General features: G+C 45.2%; 1 protein-coding gene across 4 annotated transcripts in view; it reads left to right on the top strand.

The window, feature by feature from the left end:
• The window catches only part of LOC143497200 (synaptic vesicle glycoprotein 2C), a 41,775-nt gene that overhangs the window by 1,702 nt on the left and 17,573 nt on the right, over nt 1-22,500 (top strand). For 3 of the 4 annotated variants that reach the window (XM_076993030.1, XM_076993033.1, XM_076993031.1), the window contains 3 exons: nt 6,078-6,884; nt 19,031-19,211; nt 21,857-22,008. In XM_076993030.1, the coding sequence (XP_076849145.1) occupies nt 6,275-6,884; nt 19,031-19,211; nt 21,857-22,008 (943 nt within the window). In that variant the 5' untranslated portion in view covers nt 6,078-6,274. The remainder of the gene's footprint in view (nt 1-6,077; nt 6,885-19,030; nt 19,212-21,856; nt 22,009-22,500) is intronic. The other variant, XM_076993034.1, reaches the window with a different exon arrangement.

Below are 22,500 nucleotides of genomic sequence, written 5' to 3'. Positions count from 1 at the left end.
CTTACTGCAGACATTTCACGAAACATTCTAGACCGTATCACTCCCTCCGTGTAGCAAAAACGTCTTGGCAAAGGACAAAGAGGAAGTTTTGAGGGTGCGCGTTCTGGCACACGTCTGCGTGATACCGCACGCGGGCCCCTGCGTTGGCGCGAGCAGGTAGAACATCAAACTGTCGACTTGACATTTGCCATTAGGTTATTAACTTTGGAAACCACCGATTTATTCCGTAGAGGTAACTGGCTGATATGCTATTTCAGTATTTTATTGCTAAATATATGGCACAAGCCTAATTTGTACATTTATTTTAAATATTGAGCATGTTTAATACAGTGCTATGTATCCAATATTTTGAGAGGTAATGCACACACACACACAGAGAAAAGACAAGACACAACACACAACCATACACATGTACACAAACATACTCACGTATGAGCACACAAGCATACACATACAGGCAAGTGTATTTCCTCATTCTGAATTCACAAGCCTTCAACCATGCTAAAAACAATGCTTTATAAAAATTCTGCAGTGTTGATTCTGTCATATTTGGGGACTGTAATTTTTCAATTTTTTGCCTTGCACGAAAACATCAGTGCACAGCACAAATGCATCAGTTTAACCACTGGAGGTCAAAGATCAAAGTTCAGAGGTCGCACTTGCTGTTATCTGACTTTTTTTTGTGTGTGTTGTCACAGAGAAATACACACTCCTTTGGTGTTAATAGGTGTTCACTGGAAGACAGAAAGATCACTCAGGTCTTCTAGTTATCCATCATCATCAGATTACTGTAGGATAGACACACAAGTGTGAGTGTGTGTGTTCAAGTAAATAGTATATATCAGGTATCACCAAATGGCGGACCGCGGTCCGGATCCGGACCCGAACGCCGTCCTGTCCGGACCCAATTACATTCCTGATTAACTGGATACGGACCCAAATGCCAAAAAAATTTTAACGGGAGACTATATTTTAAACCGGAGACGAGTGTTACGTTCACCACCCATTTGAGTGTTACGTTGCCCCCCCCCCCCCCCCTCCCCCCCCCGCTCAACAACTTTCGTTCGCCACCGCGGACCCGGACCTAAGGTCTGAGCTATCTGCCAAAAATGGACCGCGGAAAGATTTAATTGATTACCCCTGGTATATATAATAAATATATAATAATGTAATATACTCTAAATGTAATGGAAGTCAAAGGGTCAAAGGGTCATTGATCAGGTCATGTGATAAACGACACCAGGAAGGAGGATTGAGGTGCTCAGAACACCTCACACACGTTTCACCAAACCTATTCAGAAAGGTGAAGAAATAAAACACACAGAAGAGAAGGACACTATAGATGTGTGTGTGTGTGTGTGTGTGTGTGTGTGTGTGTGTGTGTGTGTGTGTTTCTCTCGAGGCGTTGCTGTGATGTTGAATGGTGCAGTCCGCTCTGTTCTCTTTGGGCCTGTATTAAAGTCTTTACGAGGACAGTCTCCTCTCTCAAAGGGGGTCAAACTGGCAGTTTTGTATACATGCTAGTAGCCCTATCTCCACCTCCTCCCCCAATCTCTCTCTCTCTCTCTCTCTCTCTCTCTCTCTCTCTCTCTCTCTCTCTCTTTGTGCCTCTCTCTACCACTTTCTCTTTCTTTCTCTACATTCCCTTTTTCATCTCCCACTATTAGTGCGGTAACGCAGCGAGAGTGTGTCGCATTGATTACATCATCCCTTGATGACATCACAATTGCGCTTGGGATGTTCTTAGCTGTCAGACAGCTTTGATTGGTCGCTAGACGTCAGGATTTGTGATGTCAGGACTTTGGTCACAGGACAACATGATATCATGGACTGCTGATTTTGCTAAGTTGTGTGTTTTTTTTATGAATGAGAGCTGCTATCTCCACAGCACGAGTTGATTTAAGGCAGGGCATTGAGGGCAGTGTGTATGTGTGGATCAATTCACACATTATACTGACGATTGACTAAGTGTGGTAGGTTCTTTTGGTGTATGGTTCTTTAGGCGGTTTTGTGTATCTCCGCTCTTTTATATTTCCTCTTTTATCCCGTGTTTCATCTGCACGAGCTGCAGATGTTGTAGCAGATTGTGTGCCGCACCGTCTCATGCCCTCTGTGTGCTATAGCGCGCTGTCCCGAACGCCAGCGGCCATCCCTCTCGGTGATTAATGGAGGGTTTCCGCGGTGACGGTAGCTGGCCGTGACGGCAGCGGGGGCAGCGTTAGAGGGTCGGTCCTTTCTCTGGGGCTTGTGCGCAGGTCTGATGCAGGAGCCTGCGGCGTTTACACACGTATCAGCGCTTCCGTACCACAGCCAGCAAAAACTACAGGACTAACCACAAACATGGCTCTCACGTTAAGGCCTGCGAGAACACCACCCAGTAACATCCGCTCACAGGAGGGTGGAGGGAGACGTGAGGATGTCACACAGTGTCTTTCTCCTTTCCACAGATTCTGTCTTGTGAATGTGTGGGAGTGAGAGATTAGGCTAAATGTTACAGATATGGTCATGGGTCTGTTCATACAACTGTGTGTGTGTGTGTGTGTGTGTGTGTGTGTGTGTGTGTGTGTGTGTGTGTGTTTCTTTCCATCAAGAGTTTACCAATTATCATTCTGGACGCCTAAAACATGAAAATAATTACATTAAAATATACCAAAATGTATATAGATTGACAATTATGTACAATATTCTTATCTGGCCAGTAGCGTGATTGCTAAATTTGGTGTATATTTATTGCAATCCAAGCGGATAGTCTAGCATACGCACTGAGCTTAACGTTGGAGGTGCTTGGTGTGTTCTGTAGCCGCTGTAACCGCAGAAGTTCAGAATGAGGAAAACGATGCGTCTCAACTACTCCAGACAACAGGGAGACGGAGCTGTCTGGATGCTTCAGCTCCCTGAAGGCCAGGGGCAGGAGTTTGGACCTGAACTCTGTCCTGTCTGCTGAGTGCGAGACACGTCGCTTGGACTTCACCCACACAAACCCGAAAGAACCTCGATTAAATTAAGACATAAAAATAGCAACTAAGCAAGCAAACGCAAGCAAAAACTCTCACATTTACAACAGCAAAAACTCTCTCTCTCTCTCTCTCTCTCTCTCTCTCTCTCTCTCTCTCTCTCTCTCTCTCTCTCTCTCTCTCTCTCTCTCTCTCATTCTCTCTCTCTCTCACTCTCTCTTTTTCTCTTTCTGATATCTGTGAGTCTGATCTCACGTTTGGCTGGTGCAGGCAGGATTCTTCATCACTGTAACTGAGTCTCATATCCTTCATTGCGGGGCGGGGAATATTCATGTGCGGAGGGACTTGTACCTATGTGATGGTGTTGTGTAGATACGGGCCAGGACAACACGTCTCCGTGGGAACAAAGAGGTTGTTGTGCACTGCAGCAGAACTGGTGCATTGTGACTGAAGTTTATGAGAAAGATTTAATCCTTTAAATAGATTATATTTATGTTTTTGTTTGTCTTCCCGGCGTTTACCAGGTTTCGGTTGCTAGGTGTAGCTCTTTTAATTGAGCTTTTGTTATGTCATTTCCTCTCTAATGTAGTGAGTATGCAAACAGAGAGTAATAATATTGAGTAAATAACAAGGTACACACACACACACACACACACACACACACACACACACACACACACACACACACACACACACACACACACACACACACAGTGCATCATATTTCTCATTCACACAGTTGAAACACAACCTGGTGTTATGGTACGTGAAGGCCTGAAGTATTACGTCATTAGTGTTCTCCCGTGCAGTATTAGCACTCTGCTAATACTGATATACTCTAGCTGCTGTGTCATAACCCAGTACCACTAAATATCACATCATATCTGTAAAATGTTCATGTAGAGTATGTGCTATAAACTGGGTTATGTTCAGTATCAACTATGTTTATGTTTATAAAGCAAATATCATATTAGGTTTCTTGGTTCCAAACCAGGAATTACCACAGCAGACATTTTACATCTGCAGTACTGTCAGTGCCGTCAGACTGTCTGAGTGTACGTACAGTCATTACCACTTGTACAGTCATGGTGTGGTGGTTAGGGAACTGGTCTTGTGACTGGAGGGTTGTGGGTTCGATTCCCTGGGCCCAGGGCATGACTGAAGTGCCCTAGAGCAAAGCACTTAACCCCCACTGCTCCCTGGCATCGGGCTAGGGCACCACGGCGCCCTAGTGATCACTACTGTGCACTTTGCAAGTCGCTATAGATAATGGAGTCTGCTAAATGACCTAAATGTAATATAAAATGTAATACAATCTGTGTGTACGTAAAAGCTGTCTGTCATTGCCACGTAAAAGTTGTCTGTCATTGCCACCTAAACAGTCTGCGTGTACGTAAAACCTGTCTGTCAGCATGAATACCTGCTTCCTGACTCTACACCTGGGCTGTGTCCATGGATACGTTTGTACAACAATCAGGAGAGACATCTGTCCAGTTTGTTGTTAAAAAATTAGTTTAGGTTTGCTAATAATATAGTGCACAAATTCAGTAGTCAATGAAATACCTTAAAATCTAACTTAAAACAACTTCTTTCTAACAAATAATTCTGTCTGTCTCTCGCTCTCTGATTCCCTGTGGCTTATGGCATTAGAAATAATGATTGCCCCATACTGTGTGGTTGTCATAGTAACAGTAGTCTGGTGTATTTCTGTGATGAAGATTTTGCATACACGGTTGTTTGTATTTGGGTTCTTCCTTAGGCTGTCATACAACAGCAGAAACCAGTTTCATTACAGGTCTTTATGGGTAGAGAGTGAGACAGTCACCCCTTGATAAAGCAGTCTCTCTTTTAAAGCAGTCTCTCTCTTTTTCTTTACCTCTCCACTGTTTACTAGTGTCTCTTAGACTGCCAGCAACATTCTGAAAGATTTGGATCGTTTTTAAGAAAGAAAGAAATTTATGGAATCTCACATAATGCTGCTTTAACCTTAATTACATAACCAGCTAATTAAGCCTAATTGAATAGTGAATTAATTATTCATCAAATATAGTTGAAAAGGTTTTCATAAGAAGCTGTCATGGCAGAAGCTTACACTCAGTGAAAGTATAATTATAGCTTCAGAGTGTGTGTGCTTTGAACCTGCTCAGCAAGTCGTGATCAGGGAAAATACAGGAGACACACAGTATTTATTCACTGTGATATACTCTGGGGATAAGTGTTTATGTACTGTCCTATCCTCTGGGGATTAGTGTTTATTCACTGTCCTATCCTCTGGGGATAAGTGTTTATGTACTGTCCTATCCTCTGGGGATTAGTGTTTATTCACTGTCCTATCCTCTGGGGATTAGTGTTTATTCACTGTGATATACTCTGGTGATTAGTGTTTATTCACTGTGATATACTCTGGGGATTAGTGTTTATTCACTGTCCTATCCTCTGGGGATAAGTGTTTATGTACTGTCCTATCCTCTGGGGATTAGTGTTTATTCACTGTCCTATCCTCTGGGGATTAGTGTTTATTCACTGTGATATACTCTGGTGATTAGTGTTTATTCACTGTGATATACTCTGGGGATTAGTGTTTATTCACTGTCCTATCCTCTGGGGATAAGTGTTTATTCACTGTGATATACTCTGGGGATTAGTGTTTATTCACTGTCCTGTCCTCTGGGGATTAGTGTTTATTCACTGTGATATACTCTGGCGATTAGTGTTTATTCACTGTGATATACTCTGGCGATTAGTGTTTATTCACTGTCCTATCCTCTCGGGATTAGTGTTTATTCACTGTCCTATCCTCTGGGGATAAGTGTTTATTCACTGTGATATACTCTGGGGATTAGTGTTTATTCACTGTCCTGTCCTCTGGGGATTAGTGTTTATTCACTGTGATATACTCTGGTGATTAGTGTTTATTCACTGTGATATACTCTGGGGATAAGTGTTTATTCACTGTCCTGTCCACTGGGGATAAGTGTTTATTCACTGTCCTGTCCACTGGGGATAAGTGTTTATTCACTGTCCTGTCCACTGGGGATTAGTGTTTATTATCTTCAGTGTTTATTCCCCTTTCTGTGCTGTGACCCTCATGCTGGACTGTGTTTTCGTTTGTTTCTTTTCCAGGTTTCTGTTCGGTTCAGATGGTCGGAGCCCACTCCTCATGTTTGACTAAAGGAGGCACAGATCTTGTGCTGAGTCCAAAGTGAACTCCAAATTTGTTTTGTTTTGCTCACCTGCGTCTTCTTCTGGCCCAGATCTGAAAAACGACGTAACTTCATCACCATCACAGTGGTCTTCCTCTCCTCGTGCAAACAGCAGCGATGGACGACTCGTACAGGGAGAGGACCTCGCTGACCCGGGGTGCCCGCGACATTGCTAAAGAAGCCAAACGCCATGCTGCCAAAAAGGTCAATAAGGTCATGGACCGGGCCTCAGACGAGTACTCGGGCCGCTCATACAGTCGCTTCCAGAATGACGAAGACGACGAGGCTGGCGAGGAAGACCGCTACTACTACCAGGACGGTCAGACCCAGCAGCGCGATGATGATGATGAAGAAGCCTCCAGCGACGCCACAGAGGGCCACGACGACGAGGACGAGATCTACGAGGGCGAATACCAGGGCGTGCCCGCAGGGGGCGGGTCCGGGGGTGGGGAGGGGCGGGGCCAGGTGGCGCTGGGCCGTGCTGTGGCGGACGCGGCGAAGGACAGGAGAGAGCTGGAGAAGGAGAGGGAGGCGGAGGAAGAGGAGTTAGCGCAGCAGTATGAGCTCATCATTCAGGAGTGCGGACACGGACGTTTCCAGTGGCAGCTCTTCTTCGTGCTGGGCCTGGCGCTCATGTCCGACGGCGTGGAGGTCTTCGTGGTCGGGTTCGTCCTGCCCAGCGCTGAGACAGACATGTGTGTGCCCAACTCTGGAGCCGGGTGGCTGGGTGAGTACACACACACACACACACACACACACACACACACACACACACACACACACACACACACACACACACACACACACACACACACACACACACGTGGTTTCAGAAACACAGGAAACCCTGTGAACCTGCATACACACTCGTGCAAATCCACACAAAAACACAGTATCAGAAATATGCACTAAGGCTCCATATGTTCCATAGGCAAAGCACACACACACACAGCACACACACACACACACACACACACACACACATGCAAACACACACACACACACACACACACACACACACACACACATACACACTCAAGCAGTGTATGTGTATGCATTGCTTTGCTTTACAATCTGTTTTACAGTAAAAAACAGTTCAGGCTTTGAAGTGACAGAGTTTTTTTCTTTGGTGCTCTGTGAGTGTGTGTGTGTGTGTGTGTGTGTGTGTGTGTGTGTGTGTGTGTGTGAGAGAGAGAGAGAGAGAGAGATATATGTGTGTGTGTGTGTACATGTATGCACACTGCCAAATGTGCTTATTTGGGAAAATGCGTTGGCTGGTTTTGATCAAATGTGTCGTGTGTCCAGTGTGTGTCTGTGCGTAGGTGTAATGTGGGCGTGTGTGTATCCAGTGTGTGTTTCTGTGCGTAGGTGTAATGTGGGCGTGTGTGTGGCTTGAATATATGGATCTTTGAATGTGTGTGCGAGTTTGGAATTGTTTGTGACATTTGCTTGGTAATCTTATTGGGTTTGGATTAGGACGCACGTTGTCATGGCACCAGTTACTCTGTGATGCTACATGAGTGGGTTCTGTGGTTGCTTTTGACTGTGTGTGTGAGAGTACAATAGTTTTGTTGGCTATAGAGGTTAAAATTAAGATCAAGATATGTGGGCACTTTTTTACATTAATGAAATACATGGTCTTCCTCATTATTGACTAGTGCACACCACACACACACACTAGGTCACCTAAGTGTGACTCACTGTAGATTCTCTAATTGAGCCAACACTGTGGGGGAGCTGTGTGTGTATGTGTGGTGTAACTGGATGTCTTTTTAACCTCAGTATTGTGGTGCTGGCTTTAAATTACCTACAAGGCCTGTATTACGTATTATTTGTTCAGAAAAGACAAATGTGTCTCAGGATTATATGGAATTCATATGGAACTGTGTAAAATTAAATTGAAGAAACATGCAGTTTTGAACAAGAACATTCATTTATCTCAATATCCCAATAATATTCCTTTCTGGATTGTTTGGGTTCTGGAAAATTCTACTTTGTGCAGTGTTCGTTTTTGCCCTGTAGTTCATCACTACGTGGACAGATGCTGTAAGAATATTTGTTTCTGACTATTTCTCTTCCCTCTATCCCCTCATTCCTTCATTTTCCTCTTGTTCTAATCCAATAAAGTCTCCATCGTCATTTTTGAGCCCCCTCCCTTCCCAGGGGGCCGTGCTGCGTCCCTTCCCAGGGGGCCACGCTGCATCTCCAGACTCATAGATCTTGAGTCAATAATCTCATAGCACTTTGCTGTAATGATGCAGACAGTAGTTCACTCAAGACGGCACAGATATTTTACATTGATGCACTGCAGGGGGCGGAGTCTACAACACGTCTGCTTTCTCAAATGTTCTTATTCAAATGAGGATGTTAAGAGGTACAAACACAACACCATTGGTTTCTTTATCTAGACAGATAAGTTTTTTAATTAATTATAATTATACTGTTTTTCACACTGCAGTATGAATGAGTTTTAAATGCACAGGCTGCTATCTATGTTGCATTCATAAACCAGAAGTAATGCATAGATAGTGTTTAGTTATTGGATGGTTTATTTATTGATGTACTGATGTACTTGAATTAGGGTGCGAAGCATATTCATGCATCCATCAGGACATGTCATGAATATTCATGCATGGATCAGGATAGGACATGTACATCTATGGATCAGGATTGGTCATACATATTCATGCATGGGTCACGATTGGTCAAACACCCATCAATGGCAAAAGAGAAATGTAATCAAATCCTGCATATAGTATAAAATGCATTATTATGTAGAAATGATGCATACAGCCATGTTAATTTCACATAATTAAATAGCCTAGCTGTCCTATCCTGTCCTAGCTGTCCTAGCTATCCGTCTCTGTTTCTTTGCATTACATTATATTTGTAAACAATATTTTGACTTTCTTTATTATTCTACTGCACCAACACAGTGTAGTTAAAGATTTTTAGTGCTTTTTAGTCTCGTTAGAGCTCTATTAGAGTGACTCCCAAATGTTGGTGTTTTCTGTTTTAATCACACTAAAATGACATGGGAGTTTATTTTATGAAATGCATGTAGTGTTGTAAAATTGACTTTTGCCAAAAGGGTTTTATGGCATTTGAAATGAGAGCCAACTCCAGCAGGAGAAACACACAACCACAACACCAGCAGGAGAAACACAACCACAACTACACTAGGAGAAACACACAACCACAACACCAGCAGGAGAAACACAACCACAACTCCAACAAGAGAAGAGGGTACAAACACACAACCACAACTACACCAGGAGAAACACACAACCACAACTACACCAGGAGAAACACACAACCACAACTACACCAGGAGAAACACACAACCACAACTACACCAGGAGAAACACAACCACAACTACACCAGGAGAAACACAACCAAAACTCCAACAAGAGAAGAGGGTACAAACACACAACCACAACTACACCAGGAGAAACACACAACCACAACTCCAGCAGGAGAAACACACAACCACAACTACACCAGGAGAAACACACCACCACAACTCCAGCAAGAGAGGAGGTTACAAACACACAACCACAACTACACCAGGAGAAACACAACCACAACTCCAGCAAGAGAGGAGGGTACAAACACACAACCACAACTACACCAGGAGAAACACACAACCACAACTCCAGCAAGAGAGGAGGGTACAAACACACAACCACAACTACACCAGGAGAAACACACAACCACAACTCCAGCAAGAGAGGAGGGTACAAACACACAATCACAACTACACCAGGAGAAACACACAACCACAACTCCAGCAAGAGAGGAGGGTACAAACACACAACCACAACTACACCAGGAGAAACACACAACCACAACTCCAGCAAGAGAGGAGGGTACAAACACACAACCACAACTACACCAGGAGAAACACACAACCACAACTCCAGCAGGTGTGTCTCCAATTGCAGCTGTTGTGTGGAGCAGCGATGATGACGAGCAGACTCAACACGGCTTCTTCCTCTTCACGTGAATTTGTCTGTCCTAACATGTTCACTTCATTTTGCCCATTTCCTGATACACACTATCGATTCTACAGATTAAAATACCTGTTTCCAGAACAGAGACAGTTAAAGGCCTGTCACCAATTTCTAAATATATAAATATTCTGCCCTGTGATTCCCAAAGGATGATGAGAGTGTAAAGTGTTTTGCAATTGTCTAAGGAGTTTGAATTGAGTCTTTTCCAGTAATATCTGTTGTACTGTTGCACATCAATGATATTGGCATCTGAGACACCTGAGATTTGTGTTCCAGTGAGCAGAAAAAAACATCTTCATCTACCTACTGCAGTGTGATTCATGCAACACCTTCTGCCTTGCTGGGCTTGTGAACACACCTGCACGCTGCCTGTTCTATCCTGACTGACAGGTGTGGACAGTTGTGCTATTGAGGGCTACCACTATGAGAATGGTGTGTTAACTGTCTTCAGGTTGTGGTGATTTGAGCTGACTAACGTGTGCCTGCTGTAGTGATTTGAGTGATGAGGTTTTGCAGAGACTGCTGTAGAGGTACTAACTCAAACAGGAGAACGGCGTTCGTGAGGACCAGAGTCGTTCTGTTAGTCAACAGTGAAGATGACGTTTTCTCATAGAACCAGTTTTAGCAGAGAATGAAAAGGAAGCTACAGGTTTTGGGCCACACCCCACAGAGAGGCTCCTCATTTCATTGGATGGGATTCTTGTCTTAGTTAAAGAGGTGTGGCTTTTCAGGTGCATTGGTGTGTTAGACCAGAGACACACTCTATGTACTCCACAGGGCTGAATGAATCTGATCCACTGTGCGAACACCTGCCACCTTGACTTTAACTCACCCATGGCTTTAACACGTCTCTGTCTCTCCCTCTCTCCCTCTCTGTCTGTGTCCACTCTTTTTCTGTCTCTTTATCTCACATGTGTACACACACACACACACACACACACACACACACACACACACACACACACACACACACACACACACACACACACAGAGCCAACCCCCCAAAAATAACACTAACCAAAACTATAAAAAGGCATTGTCATTGTGTGGCTCTCTTATAAATAATGAAACCTGTTTTTCTATCATCCTGATGCAGATGAGCTACATGTATCCACAGAGCTCGTCTACATCAGCTCGTCTTTTCTCCTTTCCTTTCATTTGCGAATCCCACAGGCTTCCTCTTCACTGGCTTTCTGTGATCAGTGTTTTCTTTCTGTGATCAGTGATCTATTTCTGTGATCAGTGTTTTCTTTCTGTGATCAGTGATCTATTTCTGTGATCAGTGTTTTCTTTCTGTGATCAGTGATCTATTTCTGTGATCAGTGTTCTCTTTGTCATCAGTGTCCTCTTTCTGTCATGTCTCTCTCCACTAGCGAGGTTTTTCTGCTCTAAGTCTGTTTCCCCTTAATGATCGTTGTAATGATTACCTCTGGGAAATACACACACACACACACACACACACACACACACAACGTTCCAGTGGATAATGTTGCTGAGGCTGCAATTTTTAGAGGGTATGTAGAAAGAACAAGAGAGAGGAAGAAAGAGAGAAAGAATGAGAAAGATAGAGAGATAGAGTGTGTGTGTGTGTGTGAGAGAAAGAGAGAGAGAGAGAGAGAGAGAGAGCGAGCATCGAGGCATGAAATCATGTCATTTGAGGCACAGAAATGTGTTCCTCTCTGTGGTCCTGAAGAGAAGAGCTGTCTTGCCTTAATTCACAGAAGGAACAGAAGGAAAGATGTAGGAATGGACAGAGAAGAGGATGGAAGGATGAGCTCAGAGAAGAGGATGGAAGGATGAGCTCAGAGAAGAGGATGGAAGGATGAGCTCAGAGAAGATGATGGAAGGATGAGCTCAGAGAACAGGATGGAAGGATGAGCTCAGAGAAGAGGATGGAAGGATGAGCTCAGAGAAGATGATGGAAGGAACGATGTCAGCACAGTGCTGAGAGGGAACTGGTCCTGCCTTCGTCCAGACTTATTATGTATCACATGTTCCTACATGATACGGAATTTAACTTCTGTTTAGGTTTAAACAAGCTCAGCTGGGTGTTTCAATCTAGCAGTTCATGAACCACAAGAGAGAGGATGTAGATCGTATTATGAGATGAGATGGATTATTACGCTCTTACATTATAAATTCACACACAGGCGTCAATCTACACTTCATTTGGGTCCGATTTACCAGCGGCTTTTCTCTATGGTAGTGAGAGTTGGGAACAGATCACAGCTGAACGCCGTGTCCACAGACGAACGCCGTGTCCACGGACGAACGCCCTGTCCACGGACGAACGCCCTGTCCAGGGCTGAACACCATGTCCACGGATGAACGCCGTGTACACAGATGAACGCCGTGTACACAGATGAACGCCGTGTACACAGATGAACGCCGTGTCCACAGATGAACGCCGTGTCCACAGATGAACGCCCTGTCCACAGATGAACGCCCTGTCCACAGACGAATGCTCTGCCAATAATAGAAACTCTGAATTGTATTAACACTTTATTAAAGTGTTCATCAAACATTCAAAATGTATTGTAAAAAATCATACTTCTGAACAAGGCCAATTTATATTATTGCTTAAAACCCAAAAGGATGATTAATACTGACTGACATCAAAGACTCCACACTCCTGTCACTGTGAAGGCTAGAATGACAAGAGGTGAAAACTGTGATCTAAAAAACCCCTCACAGTCCAGCCAATTCTCACACACACTCACTCTCTCTCTCTCTCCCTCTCTCTCTCTCTCACACACACACATACACACATACACACACACACACACACACACACAAATCGTCTCACCCACTGGGGCTCACAAACAGAAGTACAAAGAATAATGGAACATAGTCTGGGATTAAAAACAATTGGATGACTAATATAAAATACAGACACCATGAACACAGTGACTAATATAAAATACAGACTCACTGAACACAGTGACTAATATAAAACACAGACACCATGAACACAGTGACTAATATAAAACACAGACACCATGAACACAGTGACTAATATAAAACACAGACACCATGAACACAGTGACTAATATAAAACACAGACACCATGAACACAGTGACTAATATAAAACACAGACACCATGAACACAGTGACTAATATAAAACACAGACACCATGAACACAGTGACTAATATAAAATACAGACACCATGAACACAGTGACTAATATAAAATACAGACACCATGAACACAGTGACTAATATAAAATACAGACACCATGAACACAGTGACTAATATAAAATACAGACACCATGAACACAGTGACTAATATAAAATACAGACACCATGAACACAGTGACTAATATAAAATACAGACACCATGAACACAGTGACTAATATAAAATACAGACACCATGAACACAGTGACTAATATAAAATACAGACTCACTGAACACAGTGACTAATATAAAATACAGACACCATGAACACAGTGACTAATATAAAATACAGACACCATGAACACTGTGACTAATATAAAATACAGACACCATGAACACAGTGACTAATATAAAATACAGACACCATGAACACAGTGACTAATATAAAATACAGACTCACTGAACACAGTGACTAATATAAAATACAGACTCACTGAACACAGTGACTAATATAAAATACAGACTCACTGAACACAGTGACTAATATAAAATACAGACACCATGAACACAGTGACTAATATAAAATACAGACTCACTGAACACAGTGACTAATATAAAATACAGACTCACTGAACACAGTGACTAATATAAAATACAGACACCATGAACACAGTGACTAATATAAAATACAGACTCACTGAACACAGTGACTAATATAAAATACAGAATCACTGAACACAGTGACTAATATAAAATACAGACACCATGAACACAGTGACTAATATAAAATACAGACTCACTGAACACAGTGACTAATATAAAATACAGACTCACTGAACACAGTGACTAATATAAAATACAGACTCACTGAACACAGTTATTGCAGCTGTGATTGTAAGATGTGATGAGTTTTTTTCTTTGTCACACTCCATGTGGCCTTTTGTTAACTTCATCCTTAACTGTTCATCCTTTGTAGTTCTGTGGTCTGTGGTGTGTTCTGTGGTCTGAGACAGTCAGTCTCACCCCTCTATCCTTCCAACTTTACCCCACCCCCACAGAGATCAGACCTCCACACACACCCCACACACACTTACTGGGATCAGACCTCCACACACACACCCTTACTGGGATCAGACCTCCATACACACACCCCACACACCCTCACTGGGATCAGACCTCCACACACACACCCTTACTGGGATCAGACCTCCACACACACACCCTTACTGGGATCAGACCTCCACACACACACCCTTACTGGGATCAGACCTCCACACACACACCCTCACTGGGATCAGACCTCCACACACACACCCCACACACCCTCACTGGGATCAGACCTCCACACACACACCCCACACACCCTCACTGGGATCAGACCTCCACACACACACCCCACACACCCTCACTGGGGTCAGACCTCCACACACACACCCCACACACCCTCACTGGGGTCAGACCTCCACACACCACACCCTCACTGGGGTCAGACCTCCACACACCACACCCTCACTGGGGTCAGACCTCCACACACACCCTCACTGGGATCAGACCTCCACACACACCCTCACTGGGATCAGACCTCCACACACACCCTCACTGGGATCAGACCTCCACACACACCCCACACCCCCTCACTGGGATCAGACCTCCACACACCCCACACCCTCACTGGGATTAGACCTCCACACACCCTCACTGGGATCAGACCTCCACACACCCTCACTGGGATCAGACCTCCACACACACTCCACACACCCTCACTGGGATCAGACCTCCACACACCCTCACTGGGATTAGACCTCCACACACACCCCACACACCCTCACTGGGATCAGACCTCCACACACACCCCACACACCCTCACTGGGATCAGACCTCCACACACACCCTCACTGGGATCAGACCTCCACACACACCACACCCTCACTGGGATCAGACCTCTGCATACATACAGCTCTCACACCCATGGTCTCACACCCAGGGTCTCACACCCAGGGTTCTCCTCTGATCCAGAGGAGAGTGTTAGAAGTGTCCATGATTTGGATTTTAAAGACCCAGATGGAGTTAAACTCAACAGAACGTGATAACGGTGGCGGTAAGTCTCAGAGTGCTGAGACGCAGCGGAGTGCCGGCAATGCACTGGGTGTCTCAGGGAGCCGTAGATGAGCCATGTGTAGCGCTGGAGGAGAGCACCTGTGAGACGTAGGGAGAGAGACAGAGAAAAGAGGGACAGGTGCAAGCAGACAATACACAGGTGATTAGGAGTGTGTGTGTGTGTGTGTGTGTCCCTCAAGTGGGGTGCCTGGTACTGGGGGAGTGAGAGAGATTCATATCAGGAAGTATTTTTCTCCGCATGAACTAATTATACATACTGAGCAAAGTTTAATTAATTACAAGCAATGCTTCACAGTCCCCCAGAGAAATCAAAACATTTCTTAGTGGAAACGAGTCAGGACGGAGTTCTATTGTGGAGAATATCACGCCGGCGTACGGAAACGCACGTGTCCACAGGACAACCAGAGAACCTTGCAACGCAAACAACCAAAGAGTTTGTTCGGACTGAGATCGGGTGAGAGGTGCTGTGTTGTGATTGGCTGTTAGGGAGGCGCAGGTTGATGCTGTGGTCAGATGGTGAAGGTTTATCACAGATCCTCTACACTGAGGGTACCAGGAGACCCAGAAAGACTTAGAGTATTAGTCTGAGTCTGACCTTCAGAGAAATGAGCAGATAGGACTGTTTGCACTGATAGCTCTCTCTCTCCCTCTTTCCCTCTCTCCCTGTCCCACTCTCCCTCTCTCTATCTTTCTTTCTCCCTCTCTCTCTCTCTCTCTCTGGGTTACATGGGTACTTCATTACTCTGTGTACAGTCCATTGGTCTAATGTAACTTCACGTTCTGATCAGCAGGGCGGCAGCGGTGTTGGTAAATTAAGTTCACACCAGACACTCTCACTCTCACCAAGCATGTCTCTGTACACTCTGAGTGTGCTGCCATGGTAACATTACACCACAGGCAGGTACAGTGGCCAATAATCTTCACACATGTTTGTACATCAGTTTGTGACATACGGCAGCATCTTATACATCACTGTAGGGTGTGAGGGTGTGAGTGTGTGGGGGTGTGAGCAGCAGCAGTAGGTGATGGGGGTGTGGGGGTGTGAGTGTGTGAGGGATTGGGGGTGTGAGGGTGTGCTGGGCTCGTGTGTTGGGAGTAGGCTGAACCATCAGTGTGCAGGACACGACTAACTCTGCTAGATTAATATTCTGAGAGTGGTGTCTGGGGTACAGTAGATTATCTCAGGCCTTGCTGAGATGGAGCCGTGTGTTCCTGATAGGTCATTTTCGCTGAAGTGGTTATATCCGTGTGTGTGTGTGTGTGTGTATGCAGAGATGTATGCAGGGATTTGTATGCTCTTTCACCCTCCGTCTTTCTCTCTCTCTCTCCTCCCTTCATTCTCTCTTCCCTCCATTTTCTCTCCCTCCCTCTCTTCCCTCGATTCTTTACCTCCCTCTTTCTCTCTCTCTCTTGTTCACTCTCTCTCCCCTCCATTCTCTCTCCCTCCCTCCCCCCCTCTCTCTCTCTCTCTCTCTTTCCTCCCCTCTCTCTCTAGCTGTCAGCCTGTAATGGATCACCTAGTTTCCCATCATGGCTGCACAGTCTGATAACACAGACCCAGTTTGTGACTATCATCCACCATCAGCTGGGGTGGGGATGGAGTAGGTGGTGTAGGGGTAAGAGTAGAGTGGGGTAGGGGTAAGGGTGGGGTGGGTGTGGGGTAGGGGTAACGGTGGAGTGGGTGTGGGGTGGGGTAAGGGTGGAGTGGGTGTGGGGTAGGGGTAAGGTGGGAGTGGGTGTGGGGTAGGGGTAAGGTGGGAGTGGGTGTGGGGTAGGGGTAAGGTGGGAGTGGGTGTGGGGTAGGGGTAAGGTGGGAGTGGGTGTGGGGTAGGGGTAAGGTGGGAGTGGGTGTGGGGTGGGGTAAGGGTGGAGTGGGTGTGGGGTAGGGGTAAGGTGGGAGTGGGTGTGGGGTAGGGGTAAGGGGGGAGTGGGTGTGGGGTAGGGGTAAGGGGGGAGTGGGTGTGGGGTGGGGTAAGGGGGGAGTGGGGTGGGGGTAACAGTGGAGTGGGTGTGGAGTGGGGTAAGGGGGGAGTGGGGTAAGAGTGGAGTGGGCTGGGGATGAGGAGGGGTGATGTAAGTGGGATTTAAAATGTCCAAGACAGAGAGAAAGAGAGAGGGAAAGACAGACAGACAGACAGACAGAGAGAGAGAGAGAGAGATGGGGGTATGGTCAATTCTTTCTCTCAAAACAAATTAACACTTTTATTAGCATATCGTGGTCAAGGAGAGTTGAGCAGATTTATTGAGTGTGGGAAAGTGTTTGTGTATGCAGGTGTGTGTGTGTGTGTTGATTTTGGTGCTCTGATATATGCTCTTTGTGTGTGTGTGTGTGTGTGTGTGTGTGTGATATATGCCCTTTGCAGTGGGGATGAGAGAAAACAGGTGGAATACACACATAACGAAGCAGTTCTTCAACCCGGTCCGATCACAGAGCGTAGTGAAGGCGGGATGCTCACAGAGCATAGTGACGGCAGGACGCTCACTCACAGAGCGTAGTGAAGGCAGGACGCTCACAGAGCGTAGTGAAGGCAGGACGCTCACAGAGCGTAGTGAAGGCAGGACGCTCACAGAGCGTAGTGAAGGCGGGACGCTCACAGAGCGTAGTGAAGGCGGGACGCTCACAGAGCGTAGTGAAGGCAGGACGCTCACAGAGCGTAGTGATGGCAGGACGCTCACAGAGCGTAGTGAAGGCAGGACGCTCACAGAGCGTAGTGAAGGCAGGACGCTCACAGAGCGTAGTGAAGGCAGGACGCTCACAGAGCGTAGTGAAGGCATACCTCTATTAGAAAAGCATTCTTACTCTGCTTTGCTGTGTGTGCTGTCAGGAATGTGCATCTGTGCCTGTGGAGTGTTTGTGCATGTGTTCCTGTGTTCTGGACCAGATTGGCTCTAGGCTGCAGTATCAGAGGGAATGGATCTATGTAAATAAATAAACGTCTAGATCTGTTTTTCATATCCTGGTCTTCTGTGTCTGTCTGTGCCTTAGCTGAACATAAGGATTGTGTTTTAGAGAAGCACTGACTCAATCAGAACTGCAGATCTCACTGCTTACAGTGGTCAGTACCTCTGCAAAGCCAATGAGAAGGTCAGAGATCTCTCAAACATCTGCTCCCAGTCAGTACTATTTTGGCTTATTGGTTTTAATTAGATAATGGTGTGTATATTGTAGGGAGTGACTACTCCAATGGTGAATGGGGGTTATTCAAGGGTGGATTCCAGGCCTTGTGTGGTGAATCATCTCCTCCCCCTGTCTCCTCTCTTTCTTTCCTCTCTATGTCCTTTCCCCAGTCTTCCCTCACTCTTCTCTCATTCTCTCTCGTTTTCTCATTCTCTCTCTTGTTCTCTCCCCCTTCTCATGAATCATAATTAACTGTTGCAGAAGCGAAGAACAGAATTGTTAACATAGAAAGTGGTAAAACTGGAGAAAGAGAACAAAAAAGGAAAGAAACAGCATATATAATAAAACATTGAATGTACACTTGCGGTAGACTCTCTCTCTCTCTCTCACACACACACACACACACACACAAACAAACACATTTACACACATGCTTTAATACATATATGTATATATGTCTCTCTTCTTTCTCTCCTCTTTCCTCCCCCTCTCTCCTTTTTTGCAGGTAGTATCGTGTATCTGGGGATGATGGTGGGGGCGTTTTTCTGGGGGGGCCTGTCAGATAAGGTGGGGCGGAGACAGTGTCTTCTCATCTGCATGTCCGTGGACGCCTTCTTCGCCTTCCTGTCTTCGTTCGTGCAGGGTTACAGCACCTTCCTCTTCTGCAGGGTACTCTCCGGCTTTGGGTGAGTGTCTGTCTCCGCCCACACAACCTCCCCGTTCAGCCTTAATGGATAAAACCAATTTGTCTCAAGACTTTCACTCATTTTCTTGTAATAGAGGTCACAGGTCTGACCCATGCCCTAAAGGAAAAGGTTAAAGGTTAGAGGATTCTTCCGATTCGTTGTCATAACGTCCAAATAAAACACAGTTCCATCTTAGGAGAACAATTCACCTAATAATAGGTCTAAATCTTCAATTTAAAAGACAAGTTACAGTTTGGGTTTATAAGGCAAGTTGGGTTGGTGATATTAAGAGAAATGCTGGATCGGTTTGTAATCTGGAGGATTAATGTCAGAATTGATGTACAGTCTCACCACTGCAAGATGAACAGAAATGATGTGTGCTTACAAACTGGACAGTTGTTTGCAAGCGCCAACACAACAAAACAACAATAACAACAAAATAACGGTGCCGATACATACAACTGACAACAGACAGACAGACGGTTAAGGACAACATCACCCAAAAATGAAAAAAAAACGGTTTCCAACGGCCATTCGTTAAGTAGAACTTAATTCCCTACCTACCAAACCATTGAGACTGTGTCTGTTAACCGTGGAAGATATAGGAATAACAGGGCCATATGTTTTAAAAATCTAATTAAAATTAAATTAAATAATCAACATGAAGTGAGATCATTACAACCCAGCGCGTTCACTTCGCTCGCAGGACGCAGGGTTATTAACTGTTCCTAGGATCAAAAAGATCACAGCAGGTGGAAGAGCCTTTTCTTTTAAAGCTCCACAATTGTGGAATAATCTTCCTGCCTCTATTCGGGACTCAGACACAGTCTCAATGTTTAAAACTCGATTAAAGACTCATCTGTTTAGTTTGGCCTTTGATTAATCTGTTACATAGTTACTACATCTCGTATCTTTTCTCCGAGGTTCACCTGGAGAGTAACATTGCAGTCGGAGCCTACAATACCAGCATCGCTGCTCCGACATGGAATGAAAGCCTGGCGTTCATCAACAGACATTTACAGTGACAATATCATAACCCAGAACTTTCATTCTAGTTACCTTATACTTAGTCTGATTGTGTGATTTTTTTGTAACTTGTGTATTCATCTGTATAATTTGTTTTTGTGTATTTGTGTGTGAACGGGCCGCCCAATGGAGGATGGGTTCCCTTTTGAGTCTTGGTTCTCCCGAGGTTTCTTCCTAATCCCCACCATCATAGGGAGTTTTTCCTCGCCACTGTCGCCTTTGGCTTGCTCATTTGGGTTCTGGACCCATAGTATTGTTAACCTTGTAAATCCTTTAAAGTGCTTTGTGACAACATGTGTTGTGAAAAGCGCTATACAATATATTTGATTTGATTTACAGACCACCGTGGTGGTGAACACTGGTTCTGAACTTCTCTGTTTTAGTCTGAGTTTGGGAGTTTGTGGGTTTAAACGTTTGGGGTGGGAGTGTCTCTGCAGAGAGGATGTACAGGCAGTTAATTAACCTCCTATCAGAACTGTTTTACTCATTTAAGTCTCCAGTGCTCTTCATGACAGGTTATGGAGCGCTTTGGTGTTTGATTGGGCTAAGGCAGACGTTTGACCTCAATCTGACCTCAGGCTGTAGCCGTGGCATTAAGGGTCGTCAAATGTCCTGTGGGGTATGGGTACTTGGAGTAAAACACACACACACACACACACACACACACACACACACAGATGTGTACCTTCACTTTCAGTCTGGCTCCATGCTGAGATAACAACTCCTCTGTGGGTGTCACACTTTCATCCAGACCACACCACTCCTTCTGTCATTCTCTCTCTCTCTCTCTCTCTCTCTCTCTCTCTCTCTCTCTCTCTCTCTCCTCTCTCTCTCTCTCTCTCTCTCTCTCTCTCTCTCTGTCAGGCCTCACTTGAATTATAGGCCGATGGCAGAAGGTTAAAACAATTGAGTGTGCAGAGTTCCACTCTGATGGGGGGGGGGGGGGGGGGGGGGGGGGACAGTGGGTGGGAGGAACAGGGGGTGTTCACTAAGGTGAGGGGGGTGTTCACTAAGGTGAGGGGGGTGTTCACTAAGGTGAGGGGGGTGTTCACTAAGGCAGGTGTTTTATTGCTCATTGATTGAAGGTCATACAGAGTGCTGATTTTCAGTAGTGCTGCACCCCCCTCCCCCACCCCCACCACTGAGGTCATCGCAGAGGTCAGAGGTCATCCTGACACACAGACCACATAAAAGACAAAATCACAGCATCTTCTAAGAGTGGGTGTAAATTTTAAATACAAAGCGACATAGAATGTTCCTTCCATCCTTTTGCTCTTGTGGAGCTGGAAACCCATAACTCAGAACACACACACACACACACACACACACACACGAACACACACGAACACACACACGAACACACATTAACCCCCGAATGGTGAACCACACACACCTGTACAGTCAGCAAATTATTACTAAAAGTGGAACAATGACAAGGATCACAGGTAGAACAACAACAAACAGTAAATAATAAACAGTAAATAATAAATAGGTAAATAGTGTAGGATGCATCACATCTCTGAAGTACATGGGTCCTGCGTACTTTTAGGTATATTAGCATGTGCCTGTTTGGAATGTTTCAGCTTCTCATGTGATTGGTTGCGTATGATTGGCTGCAGGATCGGAGGGGCGGTGCCTATCGTGTTCTCCTACTTTGCGGAGTTCCTGGCGCGGGAGAAACGTGGTGAACACCTGAGCTGGCTCTGTATGTTCTGGATGATAGGTGGGATCTACGCCTCGGCCATGGCCTGGGCCATCATCCCCCACTACGGTGAGTGACAGCACGTTCGACCAATCAAACAGCAGTGCTTTTGTTTTTACATATTGCCAGCATAACATATTGTCTCGTGACACAGTTGAACCGAATCACAGCTTTGATCACAGACTGTGGTCCGGTCTGTGGACTCGACTGTGTCTGTATATGGTGGTTAAATGCCACTGTAACTAAAACATGTTTGAACAGAAATAAATCACCTATCCTTAGCAGATAAAAAAATTTCACATGAGAATGGTGGAGAATGAGTGTGTGAGGGCAGTTAACCGGTGTATCATCACCACATCTCCATGACTACGGGATTGTATAGAAGATTTGCTTGCATTTGAAACGCACACCCCTTCATCAAACATGTGGGTCAGTGCCCTGTCGCCATGAAACCGTCAGCTGCAAAGCTCTCGGTAGATCACGTGACCGCAGAACTGTTTACAGAGCACAGTGGCATCATGGCAGAGACCAGAACTCAACACAGGGGCGTGACTAAAGGTG

Source organism: Brachyhypopomus gauderio, unplaced genomic scaffold, assembly GCF_052324685.1.
Source record: "Brachyhypopomus gauderio isolate BG-103 unplaced genomic scaffold, BGAUD_0.2 sc102, whole genome shotgun sequence".
Taxonomy (NCBI): Eukaryota; Metazoa; Chordata; class Actinopteri; order Gymnotiformes; family Hypopomidae; genus Brachyhypopomus; species Brachyhypopomus gauderio.
Note: the sequence above shows the minus strand (reverse complement) of the source record. Positions and strands in the feature narration are given on the sequence as shown.